Source organism: Thamnophis sirtalis, unplaced genomic scaffold (assembly GCF_051295495.1).
Source record: "Thamnophis sirtalis isolate CommonGarterSnake01/CBP01778 unplaced genomic scaffold, rThaSir2_p1.2 scaffold_3, whole genome shotgun sequence".
Taxonomy (NCBI): domain Eukaryota; kingdom Metazoa; phylum Chordata; class Lepidosauria; order Squamata; family Natricidae; genus Thamnophis; species Thamnophis sirtalis.
In genome coordinates, this window is record NW_028261383.1 from 68,357,659 (window position 1) to 68,372,918 (window position 15,260).

General features: G+C 38.9%; 1 protein-coding gene across 3 annotated transcripts in view; it reads left to right on the forward strand.

The window, feature by feature from the left end:
• The window catches only part of CARD19 (caspase recruitment domain family member 19), a 33,929-nt gene extending 32,251 nt beyond the window's left edge, over positions 1–1,678 (forward strand). For all 3 annotated transcript variants that reach the window (XM_014061335.2, XM_014061337.2, XM_014061336.2), the window contains one exon: positions 511–1,678. In XM_014061335.2, coding sequence (XP_013916810.1) covers positions 511–626 — 116 coding nt within the window. In that variant the 3' untranslated portion in view covers positions 627–1,678. The remainder of the gene's footprint in view (positions 1–510) is intronic.
• Positions 1,679–15,260: the final 13,582 nt, after the last annotated feature.

Sequence of the window (15,260 nt, forward strand, 5' to 3'; positions counted from 1 at the left end):
TTCTCTCTCTTTCCCTTTCTCTCTCTCTCTCTCTCTATCATATTTTATATTGACATTCCTTGTCATCATAATTCAGAGTTTTATTTTGGTAATTCAGTTGTTAATTGAGTATATTATTGTAGACATTAGCACTTTGGGGTATTACCTTCTCAGTTTTGGTAAATCAAAATGTTTTTTCTGTCCAAAACTGGAAAGATAAGTTTATTGGGATAGGTATAAACACATGAGAGTGTCTTGCATATCTTTAGACAGAGTTGTTAAAGTCATAACTTGATTTGCAAATGTGTTTCTTTAAGATGAAATACTCCATCGCTCAGAACAGGCTTAAATATTCTTTGGTAGAAGCCAATTTTCATAATATTTTTAATTGGTTCTCCCTGCGTAAAACTTTAGCAAGATATTTTTGTGAAATATTTGTTGAAGGAAAAGTCCAGTATGCTTACACACCTGATTCCCTTCCCCCACCACCACCACCTTTCCATCTCATCCCATATTATCATTTCATTTTAGACTCCAGAATTCTGGGAAAAGCCAAGAAGGTGCTGGGATTTTCCCCAATTATCATAGGAAGACATGTTAGCAACATCTGTTTGTTATACATGGAAGATTCATCAGGAAAACAGTAAGAATAAATGGGACAGCATCAGATTTCCCTGCCAATAGCACGGATGCTTTGCAAGCAATTACTTTTTCATATACCAAAGATATAACTCAGATGCTTTAGCAGTCTTTGCTGCTTCAAAGGGCTTTCAGAAGATCACTTGTATTTGCCTTTTACTTTGTGGAGCATATTTTTTTTTATTTTTGTACAAGCTTATTTTTAAAAATTATTTATCACCTTGATAAAATATATTTTAAGGCAAATAAGCATTTTAACATGTCCTAATTCATTGCAAAGTCTTGAGAGTCAAGTCATGTATGTATGTGTATAAAGTAAATATATATATATATTGCATTCTGCCATTTTCTGTTACAAGATGAGCTGAAAGCTCCTGCTTAGGCTATTACTGAATGATGGAGCCTTGGTATGTCTCATTATTAAGAGGATAATGAACTCTACATGGAAGCTGTTGTGAGTGCCCTGCTTCATTGAGAACAAATGGAAGTTTTCCACCTAATATGAGTGACAATCTTGAGTGCTGATGATAGAACCCATCGAGTTTTGTATATCAGCTAATCCGTTATCAATTGTTCTCTTTTTTGTATTAATTGTATTAGACAAGAAATAATATTTGAAATAATGTATAAGCAATTATAAACAAATGCTATAGGTGCAAATGAACCAAAAGCCTTAATGAAAAATGGAGTGTATAGTTTTATTTTTAAATGTTAAAAGAACGCTGCATTCTTTGTTTTTAACAGACTCCAGGAGTTCCCTGATACGAATAACCTAGGCAAAAATAAGCATTTGTTAGCATTTGCTTCTTAGTCCAACTGTATAAGATTTCATGCTATGTTCCAAACAGAAACTTAAGTTTGTGGCCAAGAAGTTAGCCTTTATAATATCATGTGCTTTTGAGGACCATAAACTGCCTCACACATCTGAAGGGTTCTGTTCCATGAAAAAATTCACTTCTCAGAAGCTCATTTTACATGCTCATTCTGCATAGCAATTTCATGAAGCATCAAGACTGTGTCATCATCCTTTAGCTCTTCTGCCTTGCCTTTTTTCACCTCTCTTAACAAGGGTAATCTGTGTAGCTGGAAAGACTTAAGCACACAAAGCTTCAAAGCTATAATGGTATAATATAGGAGACTACAGATGTCTTTAAAAGCATGAAGTGCAACACTAGTGAATTAATGATCTTTGCTTTCCCTCTCCTTATTTCCATAAATTCCTGAGCTGTGAGAATGCATATTGCATTTGTATGTGCATCATTTTTTTTTCTTACATTGGAATTCGGAATGTCAATACATTACACCCTTAAAATTAATGCTACAATCCTGCCTTTCTCTAATGTTCATCTTTGATTCTCTGAATAAGTGGAATCTTTTCTTAGGTGTACGTAGAAGTGGCCATCCTTCAATTTCATAAGGGATTTTTCCAAATCATTGTTAAGTTAATCTTCCTTGGTTGTCTATGAAATCATGTTCTTTAAAACACTGCAATTCTTTGGGGGATTGAATGGAAGGTGCTGACCTACTTTAAGTATTTTAAAATGCCTCAAATCCACTTTTTTAAAGGAGGAAAAAGGGCTACACAATTGTACAAAACACTTACGTGCCTGATCATAATTGCTACTTTCTTTGGAGTAGTGAAGAAGAAAGGTGAAAAAGAGGGTTGAAATGAACAGCAGAAGCAGACAGCAATTGGAGTATATTCCAGTAACCATTCGTTGGAAATGAATTGAACAGGAACTGGGTTGCAGTTTTTCAAGCAACAGCAGCAATATTGAAAAGCAACAATATGCAAAAGATTCATGTCTAAACACAATCTTAGTCTTTATTTGACCAAAAGACTTTTCATTGTTTTGGTGATTGAGCAGAGTCCTGGTTCAGATGAAACATTGAACTATCACTTACTATATAATCCAAATCTTGAGGTCTCATACACCTCTCCTCCTAGCTGGGTAGATTCAAAATAACATTGTGTATTACAGTTTAATTAAAAATGCCAGTGAATGCATACATTCATTGGACAGCCATAGCCAAAGAGCAGAGGACTGATGCTGCTTTTTCTTGGGCTTGAAATGGATTGTGCTTCCCTGCCAAAACTATAGAAACTGTGGTTGGTTCCACCACAAAACCACGTTCGACTAAAGGGCGCTCGACGAAACCACGTAGCTGACATCATCACAGCACGACAACAGCACGGAGAAAAAAGCACGCTGTAAACGCTAAACCTAAAATTAACCCCTAAACCTAAACCTAACCCCCCTAAACCTAATCCTAAACCTAACCCTAAACCTAACCCTTAACCTAACCCTAAACCTAACCCTTAACCTAACGCTAAACCTAATCCTAACCCTTAACCTAACCCTAACCCTAACCCTTAACCTAACCCTAAATCTAACCCTAACCCTTAACCTAACCCTAACACTAAACCTAAACCTAACCCTTACCTTAACTTGAATCGGCTTGCTTTCAAAGCGCTATTTAAAGCACCCTTCTTTCTCCGCGCTCGCTGTTGTCGGCCTGTTGATGACGTCAGCGACGCGGTTTAATCGGGCGCGCTTTAGTCGAGCGTGGTTTTGTCGTGCCACGACTGTGGTTTAACCATGGAATTTGGCTTTTCATACATTTACAGCAGGGGTGTCAAACTCATGTCACGACAGTGTCACATGATGTATTGGGACTATTCCTCCCTTCACTAAACCGGGCATGGGCGTGGCCAGGGCGTGACGCATCCAGCCCACGGGCCGGGAGTTTGACAGCCCTGATTTAGAGGCACTTTCTGAAGAGAAAATAAAGTAATGCAAGCAGAGGGTGGGGGGTGCTGTAGTGGTGATTGAAGATGTATCTGCCAATTTTTAGGGACATTCTGGGTGAATTGTTTAGCTCTTAAAACTCTTAAGGACTTTTCTTCCTACCTTCCTAGCTAAAAGATTTGTACCTGGCAGAAACCACATCATGTATTTCCTTGAGTCACCACAGGATGGGGGGAGAGCACTGTAAGAGACGCATGACTAACTTTGCATTCATGTGCAGGATTCTTAAAAACTGAAATGTCAGCTATTATTTTCTGCATAACAGGAGAAAGAATGCTTTAGCACTGCCCAGCATTAATCAATTTTTAAAGGATTCATCAATTTCAGAATGCTTTATTTCTGGTGTAATGATCTCTGGCCAATTGCCATTTTAAAATATGGGATTGATTTAAAGAAGAAATAGAGCTTGTTTTGGTTTCAATGTTGATAGTAGTATAAGACATGAATTATACACCTGAAAATGTATGGAACTCTTTGTAGCATCAAAGCTCAAAGTGAAATTCAGCTTTGAAATTTAAGCTATTCCTCCAGTCAAATTTAAAATATTTTTATATGTAATTTTTATTAAAAACTTTTAAACCAGAAGGTAACATCTAACACAAACTAATAGAAAAAAAGGAACAAAAGAAAGAAAGAAATCAAAGGAAAAAAATGTAAGAAAAGGAAAAAAAATGAAGAAAAAAAAGAAAGAAAAAATACGTAAGGAAGTGGCTTCCAATATTCTTCATAACAGTTAGGAGTAGGGATGTATTTTAACTTCTCTAAAGTTACATTGTATTATTTTTCTTTTTTTTCTATTTAATCATTAACACCATAAGTCCAAGTTGTTTTTTCATTTTTATGAAAAAATGCAATAAGAGGTTTCAAGTCAGTGAGTATAAAAGTATTTTTGAACTGGTAGGCTAGTTATATGACAAGCTCTATAAAAAGGAACCCTAATGTGTACATACCATCATTCAAGAAGCCTTTGAAAAGAAAACATATCTTTCCCCCTTTCTTTAGCCAATATTCAAAAAAGTTATAGTCCAGTTCTCTCATGGGTAAAGAGAAAAAAAAATCCCACGAGGGTGTTCTCTGAGTTGTTTGCTTGAAGACATTTCATTACCCAAACAAGGTAATATCAACAGAGAGTCTAGCATTATGAAACATATTCCAAGAAAACAATCAAGTTCAGAGAATGTTCATCTCAACCCTGAGCTAGAAATATTCTCCTCTATTGTGAAAAAAGAATCTAAAATATTCTGTTCAGATATATACAATCTGCATACAAATGACATTAAAGTTTACTTAATGTATTATTTCTACTTATACCCTTTTCTGTGGATGTTGCCTTAATCAGATCCTGATAGCATCTGCACCACAAAGATATTCCTAATATTACATTTGACGATAGAAGACTCAGGTTGTATTCTAACCTGATCTGGCATCATTAAACCCCTGGCTTCCAAAAATGTGATTAAAATTCCTCAAAGGAAGCAAATGCCACATTCATTACCACTGATGATGTTGCTTAACTGGGTAATGAATGTTATAGTGTTGATGGTCCAACGTGAAATGAGAGACTAAAACTTCATAAAGATTCCCAGACATTTTCCATTACCCTTACAGAAAGTCTTAGGAAGTAATAACATTAATTATTAGGTAATAACATTAGACCAAAGAGATCCAGAATTTTTTTCTTTGCGTGATTAGATGAAGTATTTATTTTATTACCTTGTTTCCCTGAAAATAAGACCTCCCCGAATAATAATTGGGCTTTTGAGCGCATGCGCTAAAATAAGCCCTGTCTTTGAAAATAAGCCCATCCTGAAAATATTGCAACACAGCAGCAATAATGGGGTGATCACGCTCGCCACCTCCTGCATCTAAGAAATAATAAGACATCCCCGAAAATAAGGCCAAGCGTTTATTTTGGGGGTCAAAAGAAAATAAGGCCCTGTTTTATTTTTGGGGAAACATGGTATATTTAACAATAAGATTGGGAGTTCCCTATTTTCCAGGAATATTTCTCATGCCTATAGCCATCACTCTCCACACTGACAATACCCCTAGAGCCCCCTATTTCACCTTTATTTTTTTAGATTGTTTAAATTAAATAATAAACAGGAAGCTGGCATGTGGTTGGAAGCTGCTCAATTAAAAGTTAGAAGTTGAAAGCTGTCATCTTTAAAGCATATTATAAACATTTTATAAAGTAAAACATTGTGGTTGGTGCTGAAACCAAAACATGAGATTGTTTTATTTAAAGTGTGTTCATCTGCCCAAAAAGGGCAAAAAGAGGTTTAAGCGATAAAAAGCATTTTGGATAGTAGAAGAAAACATAGTTGTAACAACTGTGCAATACTTTGGTTCTGACTTGGAAGAGCTGCTTCAGAATGTGCAGGAATGGGAACGCAGTGATTTGTGAATGCAGCTGTGTATGCTTTAATGAATCATGGGTTAGAACTGTGTTTGTATTGCTGTCCTTTTCAATATTTTTTCTTCCAATTCAGTCTGGACCATTGCACAGCCCCAATACACTGGCCATTTCTTTATTGAATAAAGTTTATTTGAATGCACTATTTCAATATTATCTCTAATTTGGCTTAGGCATAGAAGACACTTAGAAGTGATCCATCTGTTTTCAAAAACAGAAATAATACCTTTCAGGTGGCTTGAGATCATGATGCTAGCAAACCAGACCTCCTTGTATATTAAAGAAAACAAAATGGCATGTGGTAGTAGCTTTATCTGCTGGATGATGCCAGCAATATTCTCTATACTGCCTCAACACTGCTTGTAAAAGTAAATAAAATGGCTGCATAATATATGTGGAAATTGCTATATATTTAGCTTAAATATTCAAATAATGAGGGATGCATTGGCTCAGTGGCTAAGACGCTGAGCTTGTCAATCAGAAAGTTGGCAGGTAGGCAGTTCGAATCCCTAGTACCCTGTAACGGAGTGAGCGCCCGTTACTTGTCTCAGCTTCTACCAACCTAGCAGTTCAAAAGCATGTAAAAATTCAAGAAGAAAAATAGGAACCACCTTTGGTGGGAAGGTAACAGCATTCCATGCAACTTTGGCATTTAGTCATACCGGCCGCATGACCACAGAGACATCTTCAGACAGCGCTGGCTCTTTGGCTTTGAAACAGAGATGAGCACTGCCCCCTAGAGTCGGGAATGACTAGTGCATATATGCGAGGGGAACGTCTACCTTTTATTCAAATAATCCAATGATGGTCTTAAATATTTTTTGACCAATTCTAATTTGGGGGGGGGGCAATTCAGCCCACATAAATACAATGTACTGTACATGGTATCTTGAAACCCATCAATTCCATTTTTTTAACCAGATTTCAGGTGATATTCATGTAGCATTTATGTGGAAACCTTAGAAGTTTTTTATCATTTTGTTTAAATGCCTTTTAAATGTGGTTTTATGGATACAGTCTCAAGGGAGAGAAGAAAAGCTGCTGCCCATAGGGACTGACCTGATGACTCAATGTGGCTTTCAAAGATGACAATATATTCATTTGCATTAAAAAAAAATGTTGGGAACGGCTGCTCTAGATTTTAAAAAATGTTAGAGATACGCTAAAGGAGATGGCAATTCTGACATGAAAACAGTTTTCCAATTGCTCTACAAGGATGGTTTTGCAATAAAAGAATAGATCTCTAATAGGGCTCTATGGTGGTCAGGATTTGAAAGGAAAAACTGATGTTAGCCATTCGAAGTCCCGTGGCAGGTGAGTGACCTTGCAAACTGAAAAAAGAAAAGAAAAGAAACACGATTCCAGTGTGTGTGAGCAGATACATCACATCGGTCTTTTGTGTCAATCTAAGAAAACAACATGATTCCACAGGAGCCAGCCAATCAATATCTTAGTAGTCTTTGAAATTTGCAAAATAACTTTTTCCCCTTCAGAGTCTCCATCTCAGTGAATCAGGTAAAATGTTAAAGTGTATAATGAGGGAGTTTGCAGGAGAGATTCATTTTTAAAATGACTTGATAGGAATATGTTGCATTAAAGGCAGTATTTTACTTTTTGTTATGCCCAGATTCCCAGAATTTTATAACAAGGAAGCCATATTGAGAAGTACCAGTGTCTATGTGTCAATAAGCATTAGATTTGGGAAGTTTGTTTTTTGTTATACTACTATGTTACTTTATTTTACTTTTAATCTATAAATAGAAGGGGGAAAGACCAAATGAAGTATAATAAAAAGAATAAAAATTAAAAAGAAATGTGCCTGCTAAAATAAATGTATGTACAAGGTTCTTCTCAATAAATATACAGTATGAATGCAGGTTCCCAGGCTGTATGTAACATGTGCATAAAATTCTTGCATTCTTATTTATAATGAGTGTTTAATGTACCTGGTTTTATGTCATGAAAAACCTATGTGTGTATAAAATTAAAATTTTAAAACCAAATTAAATATAATCTTGTGACAGTTTAACAGAAAAACCATTAATTCATGTTTTGTGTTTTATTGGAGAACCGAAATAACAGAAGATCTGTTGGGAGGCTACCTATACTAGAACTCCCAGAAGGATCTGGAAATAAAAGTTTTTAAATGGAAAGGCAACACAAATGCAATCCTACAATGAACACTGCCCTTCAGATAATTTTTGACCACAGTGTATCTCAAGAATAGTGCTTATACAGCAGGTCAGCACAACTAATAGTGGAAAAAGGGGCAACACTGATTAATTAAAAATGATACTGGCCATTAAGAATATCAATCAGCTGTTTGGCAAGTAGTCAAGTGTTGAGGTTCTGGTGGGGAGGCCTGAGGGCCATCACAGTATATCTTTTGGGATGGTGGTGGCAGCAAAACATACCAGGCAGTGGGGATGGATTTGCTGAGGTGATGCCAATGGGTTGCACAAGATTGCTTGGCAGTTCTCATGTGTTGTATGGGCCTGACATACACTGTTGTTTAATTGCCAGCATCTCGATATTGAGTTACATCAGTCCTTCATGCAATCTGTTTCAGTATTGTCCAAGGAATAAGAGCTAAGTGCAGCCAGCAAATTTCAGAGGCATTCCAATATTATTCTGATGAAAATATCTATGTATCATCTATCTATTGCCTTTCATCTATCAGTCTGTCTTGTCTGTCTCCACCTATCTACATCTCCCCCTCCCCCCTCTCTCTCATCTATCTATCATCTATGTACCTACCATGGATATACAAAGTCCTCACACTGCCCTCCACCTTTCTTTTAGTTTGATACTGTCAAGTGAGCACAACAGCAAGATGACAGTTGCTTTCTGGGCTCTAATGCTTGCAAAGGTATATAAGAGGCCATCCATTGTGGAAAGGAGCGCTACTCTCAGATGCAACTGCCTCTTAATAGGATTTCCTCCTGAAATTTTCACCATTGATAGCTGCCTGTCAAAATCTGGTTTGCTGGGAAGTTATGTTCTTTGAAAAATATGGACCTTTAATAGATGGCTTTGGAAGAATGCTTTGTGAACATGGTGGCATTTTTTTAAAAAAGTTTTTATTTTTAGTCTCATGCACACATTTACAAGAATACATTCTCTGTTGTTATTCTTATCACATTTTAACACTTTTAAACATTCATTTTTCCATATAAAAATTAAAATATATGATAGGAATTGCTTTGCTTACCATCCCATACACCTATTTTATTTTACCTCCACCCTACTTTCCTTTCCTTTTCTCCCTCCCTTCTCTGCTTTCTTCTCCTCCTCTTCTTTCCCTTGCCTTCTTCCCCTTCCTCTCCCCTACTCCTCTCTACCTCTTCCCCTTCATACCCTTTCTCCTCCTCTTCCTACCCCTCCCAATCTTCCTCTCCTTTCCTCTTTTTTCTTCTCCTATCCTTCCCTCTCTTCTCCAACATGCTGACTTTTTGAATATATGAACATGTCACTGTGGTTTGCGGCTTATTCTCTAGAAAATATGTATGAAGGGAGATAATCCAGTGGGTTCTTTGGTAGAGACAGCTACTGCTTTTTAGACTTCATTTCTCCCTTTTTTTCCCTGATAAGCACAAAACAGGAAGTATATGTTGACATCACTGTACACAATGACTTCACAAAAATTTATAGCTAAGCATGACTCCGTTAAGTGTCCTTGATCTGAACCTTAGGAACCGAAACTGCTCTGCAACCGAGAGATACCCCTAAATTGATGTCACTTTTTTTTTAGAAAGAACATAACGGGACACCGAAGCTTAGGTGATAAAAGCTCCTGTTGGAGAAACCTTGACTGAATGCAATTCATTGATTAAAAAAGTGAGGTTTTGCACTTTGGTAAGAAAAACTAAATGCACAGGTATAGAATAGGTGGTATGTGGCTCAACAGCAGTAACTGCGAGAAAGATCTAGGAGTGCTAGGGGATAACCACTTATATATGAGACAGCAGTGCCAAAAAAACCAATGCAGTCCTAGGCTGCATCAACAGAGGGAGAGTATCAAGGTCATGTGAAGTGTTAGTACTGCTTCATACTGTTAGTAGAATCACATTTGGAATACCTTGTCCGCTTTTGGCGACGATGATACAAAAAAAGTTATTGAGACTCTAGAAAAGTGCAGGGAGGAGTAACAAAGATGATTAGGGGCCGCTGGAGGCTAAAGCATGATGAACAGTTGTGGGAATGAGAATGCTAGTCTAACAAATGGAAGGACTAGGGGTGACTTGATAGAAGTCTTCCAATATTTAAGGAGCTGTCACAGAGAAAAGAGAATCAACCTATTCTCCAAAGCACCTGAAGGCAGGGAAAAAAGAAATGGATGGAAGATTATCAAGGAGAAATGCAACCTAGAACTAAGGACAAATTTCCTGACAATGAGAACAATCAGTGGAATGGTTTAGGGAAGACCTTCCCTGGGAGATGTGGAGGCTGCCCTTTATGAACATTTCCCCTCTTTTTCTTGTAATATTGCTAAATTTCTCTTGCTTCAAACAAAACAGTGACAGCAGGGACATGCATCTTAAACTGTTCCTCCAACATCACCCTCTGGTCTTCTGCAGGTGGATCAATGCAAATACTGATATGGCAATCAAACTTAACTGACCAAACAGAAGTTCTTGAGGTCCTTTCTCAATGGTAGCAGCTCATTTTGGAAGAATCTGTGTCAAAATTAATTCTTTGAATGTGTAATAGCAGTAGCAATAGCACTTAGACTTATATACAGCTTTACAGCGCTTTATAGCCCTCTCTAAGTGGTTTGCAGAGTCAGCATATTGTCCCCAACAATCTGAGTCCTCATTTTACCCACCTCAGAAGAATGGAAGGTGGAGTCAGCCTTGAACCTGGTAAGATTTGAACTTCCAAATTGCAGGCAGCTGGTAGTCAGCAGAAGTGGCCTATAGTACTGCACTCTAATCACTGTGTCACCATGGCTCCTATTATAGCAGGGGTGTCAAACTTGTGGCCTGTGGGCCAGATGCATCATGTGCTGGCCCCGCCCCCACCTGGTTTAGCAAAAGGGGGGAGAAATCCCGATACGTCTCGTAGCGCCACCATGACGACATGAGTTTGACACTCCTGTAATAATGCAAAGATAGCATGGCTTTGGCTCTGAACCCACCTGGCTTTGTTGAAATGTCTATTTCTACCAACAAACTTTCTTTTAAAGGTAGCATCATGACATTTTTCACACAGTACAGGGAACTCCCAACTAGCAAGCATGGCAGATATATAGAAGCATCTTGCAGAGTTTTCAATCTCAGGAGCCATCATTTATCTGAATGACGGAGATGGTTAATTATGCATTGAAAGATTCAAAATAGAGCATTTCCTGATCCCACAACTCATATGTGTGAATCACAGGGATCATAATGAATAGCAATTAAATGGTTTCCAACAGCATGGAGTATTTCTTTTCCCAACATAACCCATGCAAAATGTTACTTAAGATGTGAGCATGGACACAGTAAAGCAGACATTTGTGAGTGAGTTGTTCAAGGATATGATTTTAATTACTGCTCTTTTCTAAGGAAAAAATACTTCTGTCAAAAAATCAGATTTCTCAGCTTAGTCATTTTTAGAGTGCATTTAGCTCCAAGCTAATAGCATAATGTAAATACCTTTACCCATACAATGGATTTTTCTTTCAGTAAATTATAGAAGGTCATGTGCTTCAGGGAATTAAAATCAGCTTGTGATAGACTAACACTATAAAACAGTACTTGAGGCTGTGGGCCAATAAAGATAGAAGTTGTCAACCAATAGTCTGCTCTCATTTTAATTCACCCACTTATAAAGAGCTGAGTAAGCATTATAATGAGCGTGGTCCCAAGGTGCCTAATAAAAGCTTAGGATATTTCATTATTCATGATTTGTTCTCTACTGAAACGTCTGTCAGCATGGAGTAAAACTTAATGTGTATCAGGAAATACACATTATTTAAATACATTTGGTCATCTGACATTTAGTTGTAAAGGCCCAATAGTAGGAGGTTTAAAATCTCCTACTATCGGCAGTCTATCCTTTAATGTGCTGCTCCAGGAACAAAAAGCCCGGCGTTTGAATGGGTTATAAATCATTTTCAAACAAAAGTCAAAGCAATGGCTTTGTCCTACGAAATCCTGAATGACTTGAGAGGTGGATGCCTATTGGATTCCTTTGCCCATATGAGCTTCCTTGACACATCAGGACTCTGCAACACAGAGAGGACAACACCCCACAGTGTAGATCACTATATGGATTCATGAAATCTATTCAAATCTCTATTGCATGTAGCCCCAGTGGTTCCTAACTTGATTCCCCAAATTTCCAATCGAGATATTTTTATCCCTTCTTATTTGGCTTTTAAGGGGAGGCAGTGGCTCGGTGGCTAAGACGCTGAACATATCAATCAGAAAGGTCAGCAGTTCAGAGGTTCAAATCCCTAGTGCCGCATTCCTTTCGGTGCGCCTTCAGCATTTAGTCACACTGGCCACATGTCCACCAAGACGTCTTTGGACAGCGCTGGCTCTTTGGCATTGAAATGGAAATGAGCACCTCCCCCTAGAACGACTAGCACATATGTGCGAGGGGAACCTTTACCTTTTTATTTGGCTTTTGGCCACTCTTGGAAAAAATCACTCCCAATGGGCACAGCATAAAAAAGTAAAATACACTGGTCCCCCTCCTCTTTGCAAAAGCCCACTTTAGATGGGAGAACTCACATTCAGGATCTGCTCCTTGAAAACTGATTTTCCCAGGATGCAATGGTCTCTGCCAGTTGATTGCACTCACAACTCAGCTGTTTCTCCCCCCCCCTTAACTCTTGTTGTATCTAAAGTTTGCTTGAAATATAACTTCTCCTATTCCAGGGAGGTCGGGGGGGGGGGGGGAAGAGGGTTGAAAAGGAAGAGATGGCACTGTCAGCCTCTGCTTTGCTGCTGCTTCGGCTGCCATTGAAACGGGGAGGGGGGGCATGGTATTTGGGAGGGGACTAACTGTTGTGCTGGAGGAAGATTCTGGAGTTTGAACTGTCCACCTTACTGCGCATGCGGAGGAGGTTTCCCGCCAAGGCCAACGGCACCGGCATTCCATCCTGGTGATGCCTTTCGAAGTTATCTCACACCTGACATTTGGGAGAATTATGATTGGACTGTATTTGGGATGCCAAGGGGAGGGGAATGAATTATACAATATATTATTCGCTTTCGCGTCTAAATAATCAGACTTCGCTTTGCTACGCTTCTGTTCATTTATAATTAGTAAAAGTACATTTGATTTCTATCAATGGAGTCTTGTGGTTTTCTTTCCTGATTATCCAATGAAGAAGTGCTGACAGGCACCCATAGCGGGGATTCACCTGCCATGTGTTTGTGACCATCATTCTGGTTTTCTTGACTCCCACCCTTCTTGCAGACACCTCTGCCAAACTCCCTGATTTTTGAAGTTTCCGTCACAATCCTGAAAGGTATACACTAGTTATATTCTCTGGAGATGAAGAAGGAGTTGAACTGTGGGACATTTTCATCTTGTCCATAACTGAAAAGCTGTTACAATCATGTGTGTGTTTCTTCCCAATGAGCAGCATGATGCACGCTTCTAAGAAGTCATAATTATTTTTTTAACTGCGAAATCTGTTTGTGGGAAAGGGAACAGAGGTTATATACCCTGTTGCAAGGCACAAAGACAGAGTGACCCTGCTTTATTTTGAGTATAAAGAGTGCTCCTTGATTCAACTCTTTCCTGCTATTCAAACTTGGAGTGTTACTAGCATCAAATGGCCAAGGAAAAGGGAATGAAAATCACTGAATGGGAAACTTTGCTTCAAAGTGGGGGGAAAAATAAACATGTGACAGAGGAAGAGGGTAAGAGAACGGAGTGAACACAATCTCAAGTTGAAAAGAGCTGAGTAAATAAAATGCTTGGGAGAAAAACCAAAGGATGTACAAGAAAATAAGGGTCTGACTGTGCCTACAGGCTTAGAGACCCTTAAGTTTCAATCTTATTATCTGGGAGTGAAGTCCACCTGGGAAAATGGGGCCTCTGTCTAAATCAGAGGTAGTCAACCTTTTTATACCTACCGCCCACTTTTGTATCTCTGTTAATAGTAAAAATTTCTAACCGCCCACCGGTTCCACAGTAATGGTGATTTTATGAAAACCTAATGAAAATGTTTTTAAATAATGCTATGAATTTTTTTAAAAAAGTCAATTAAATTTTAAAAAAAGGAAAGTGCTTCAGTATTGGACAAAACCCCTACCGCCCACCATGAAAGCTGGAACGCCCACTAGTGGGCGGTAGGGACCAGGTTGACTACCACAGGTCTAAATGCACAAAGGACTGCATGGTGCTTCCAGGCAGATTGCCTCTGGTGCTGCCTGTCTTAATGAGTAGAAGGTGCTGTAGTGGGATAACTCCAGTTGCAAATGGAAGATAATCCTCAAAATGTGATGATTGGATAGGGGATAATTCCTTGATTGGAAGCACCCACAAAGGATCCAGTTAAAATCATGATTTCCAAGAGAGCTATAAAATTAAAAGAGCTTTGGTACTCATTCAACTCCTGCCCTCTTTATTTCTCATGCACTATGTTATGTTTCTACATTGGGTTACTTCATGGCTTTTAAAGGTTGAGTTTATTGAATAAATCAATTCATACAACAGAGGTAGTGTGCTTGTATGTTGGTTGAAGGCCAGAGAGAAATCTAGATACAAATTCACCCTCAGCCATGAAAGCTCACAGGGTAACTTTGGGCCAGACTCTTCCCCCCACTGCCATTTATTATCTATCTCAAACCTGAGCTCCTGCAAGAAAGGCAGAATATATTGTAGGGGGAGGAAGGGAGGGAGGGATCATGCCTGCCTGAACCATATTATAGAATCCAAAACGGGGGTGGGTTTCAACCGGTTCGCGGCGGTCCCTGCAAACCGGTTGGTCAGCGAACCCGGAAGTAAGTAACTTCCGGGAACGGCGAAGGGCCCACCCTCCCGCCCACGCTCCTTACCCGGTTTTGACGAGTTCTGCGCTTCCACGCATGCGCATACGCATACAGTGCCTGCGCGATCCTCCAGGAGCAGCTGGAGCATCACACAGGCACTAGTATGCATGCATGCACTGCGCGTGTGCACGAGGACGCCGCTGGCCTCGTTCCAACCGAACCAGTTGGAACGGGGCGAGAAACCCACCCCTGATCCAAAATGATCATGAATAGAAGAGCATGTAGTCGTCCAACCGCTCATGGTTGCAACATGTCATAATCTTCCTCTAGTCTTGCTTCACAAAAACCTTAAAAGGATTGCTGGGGAATGGTGAAATCAAGCGGTACATGTAAAGTAAATCTAAAAGATAAAGCATAGAAGCATAAGCCTTTTGCATCTCAACATTGGCTGAGATGGACTAGCCAAGTGATGAAACAACTGGT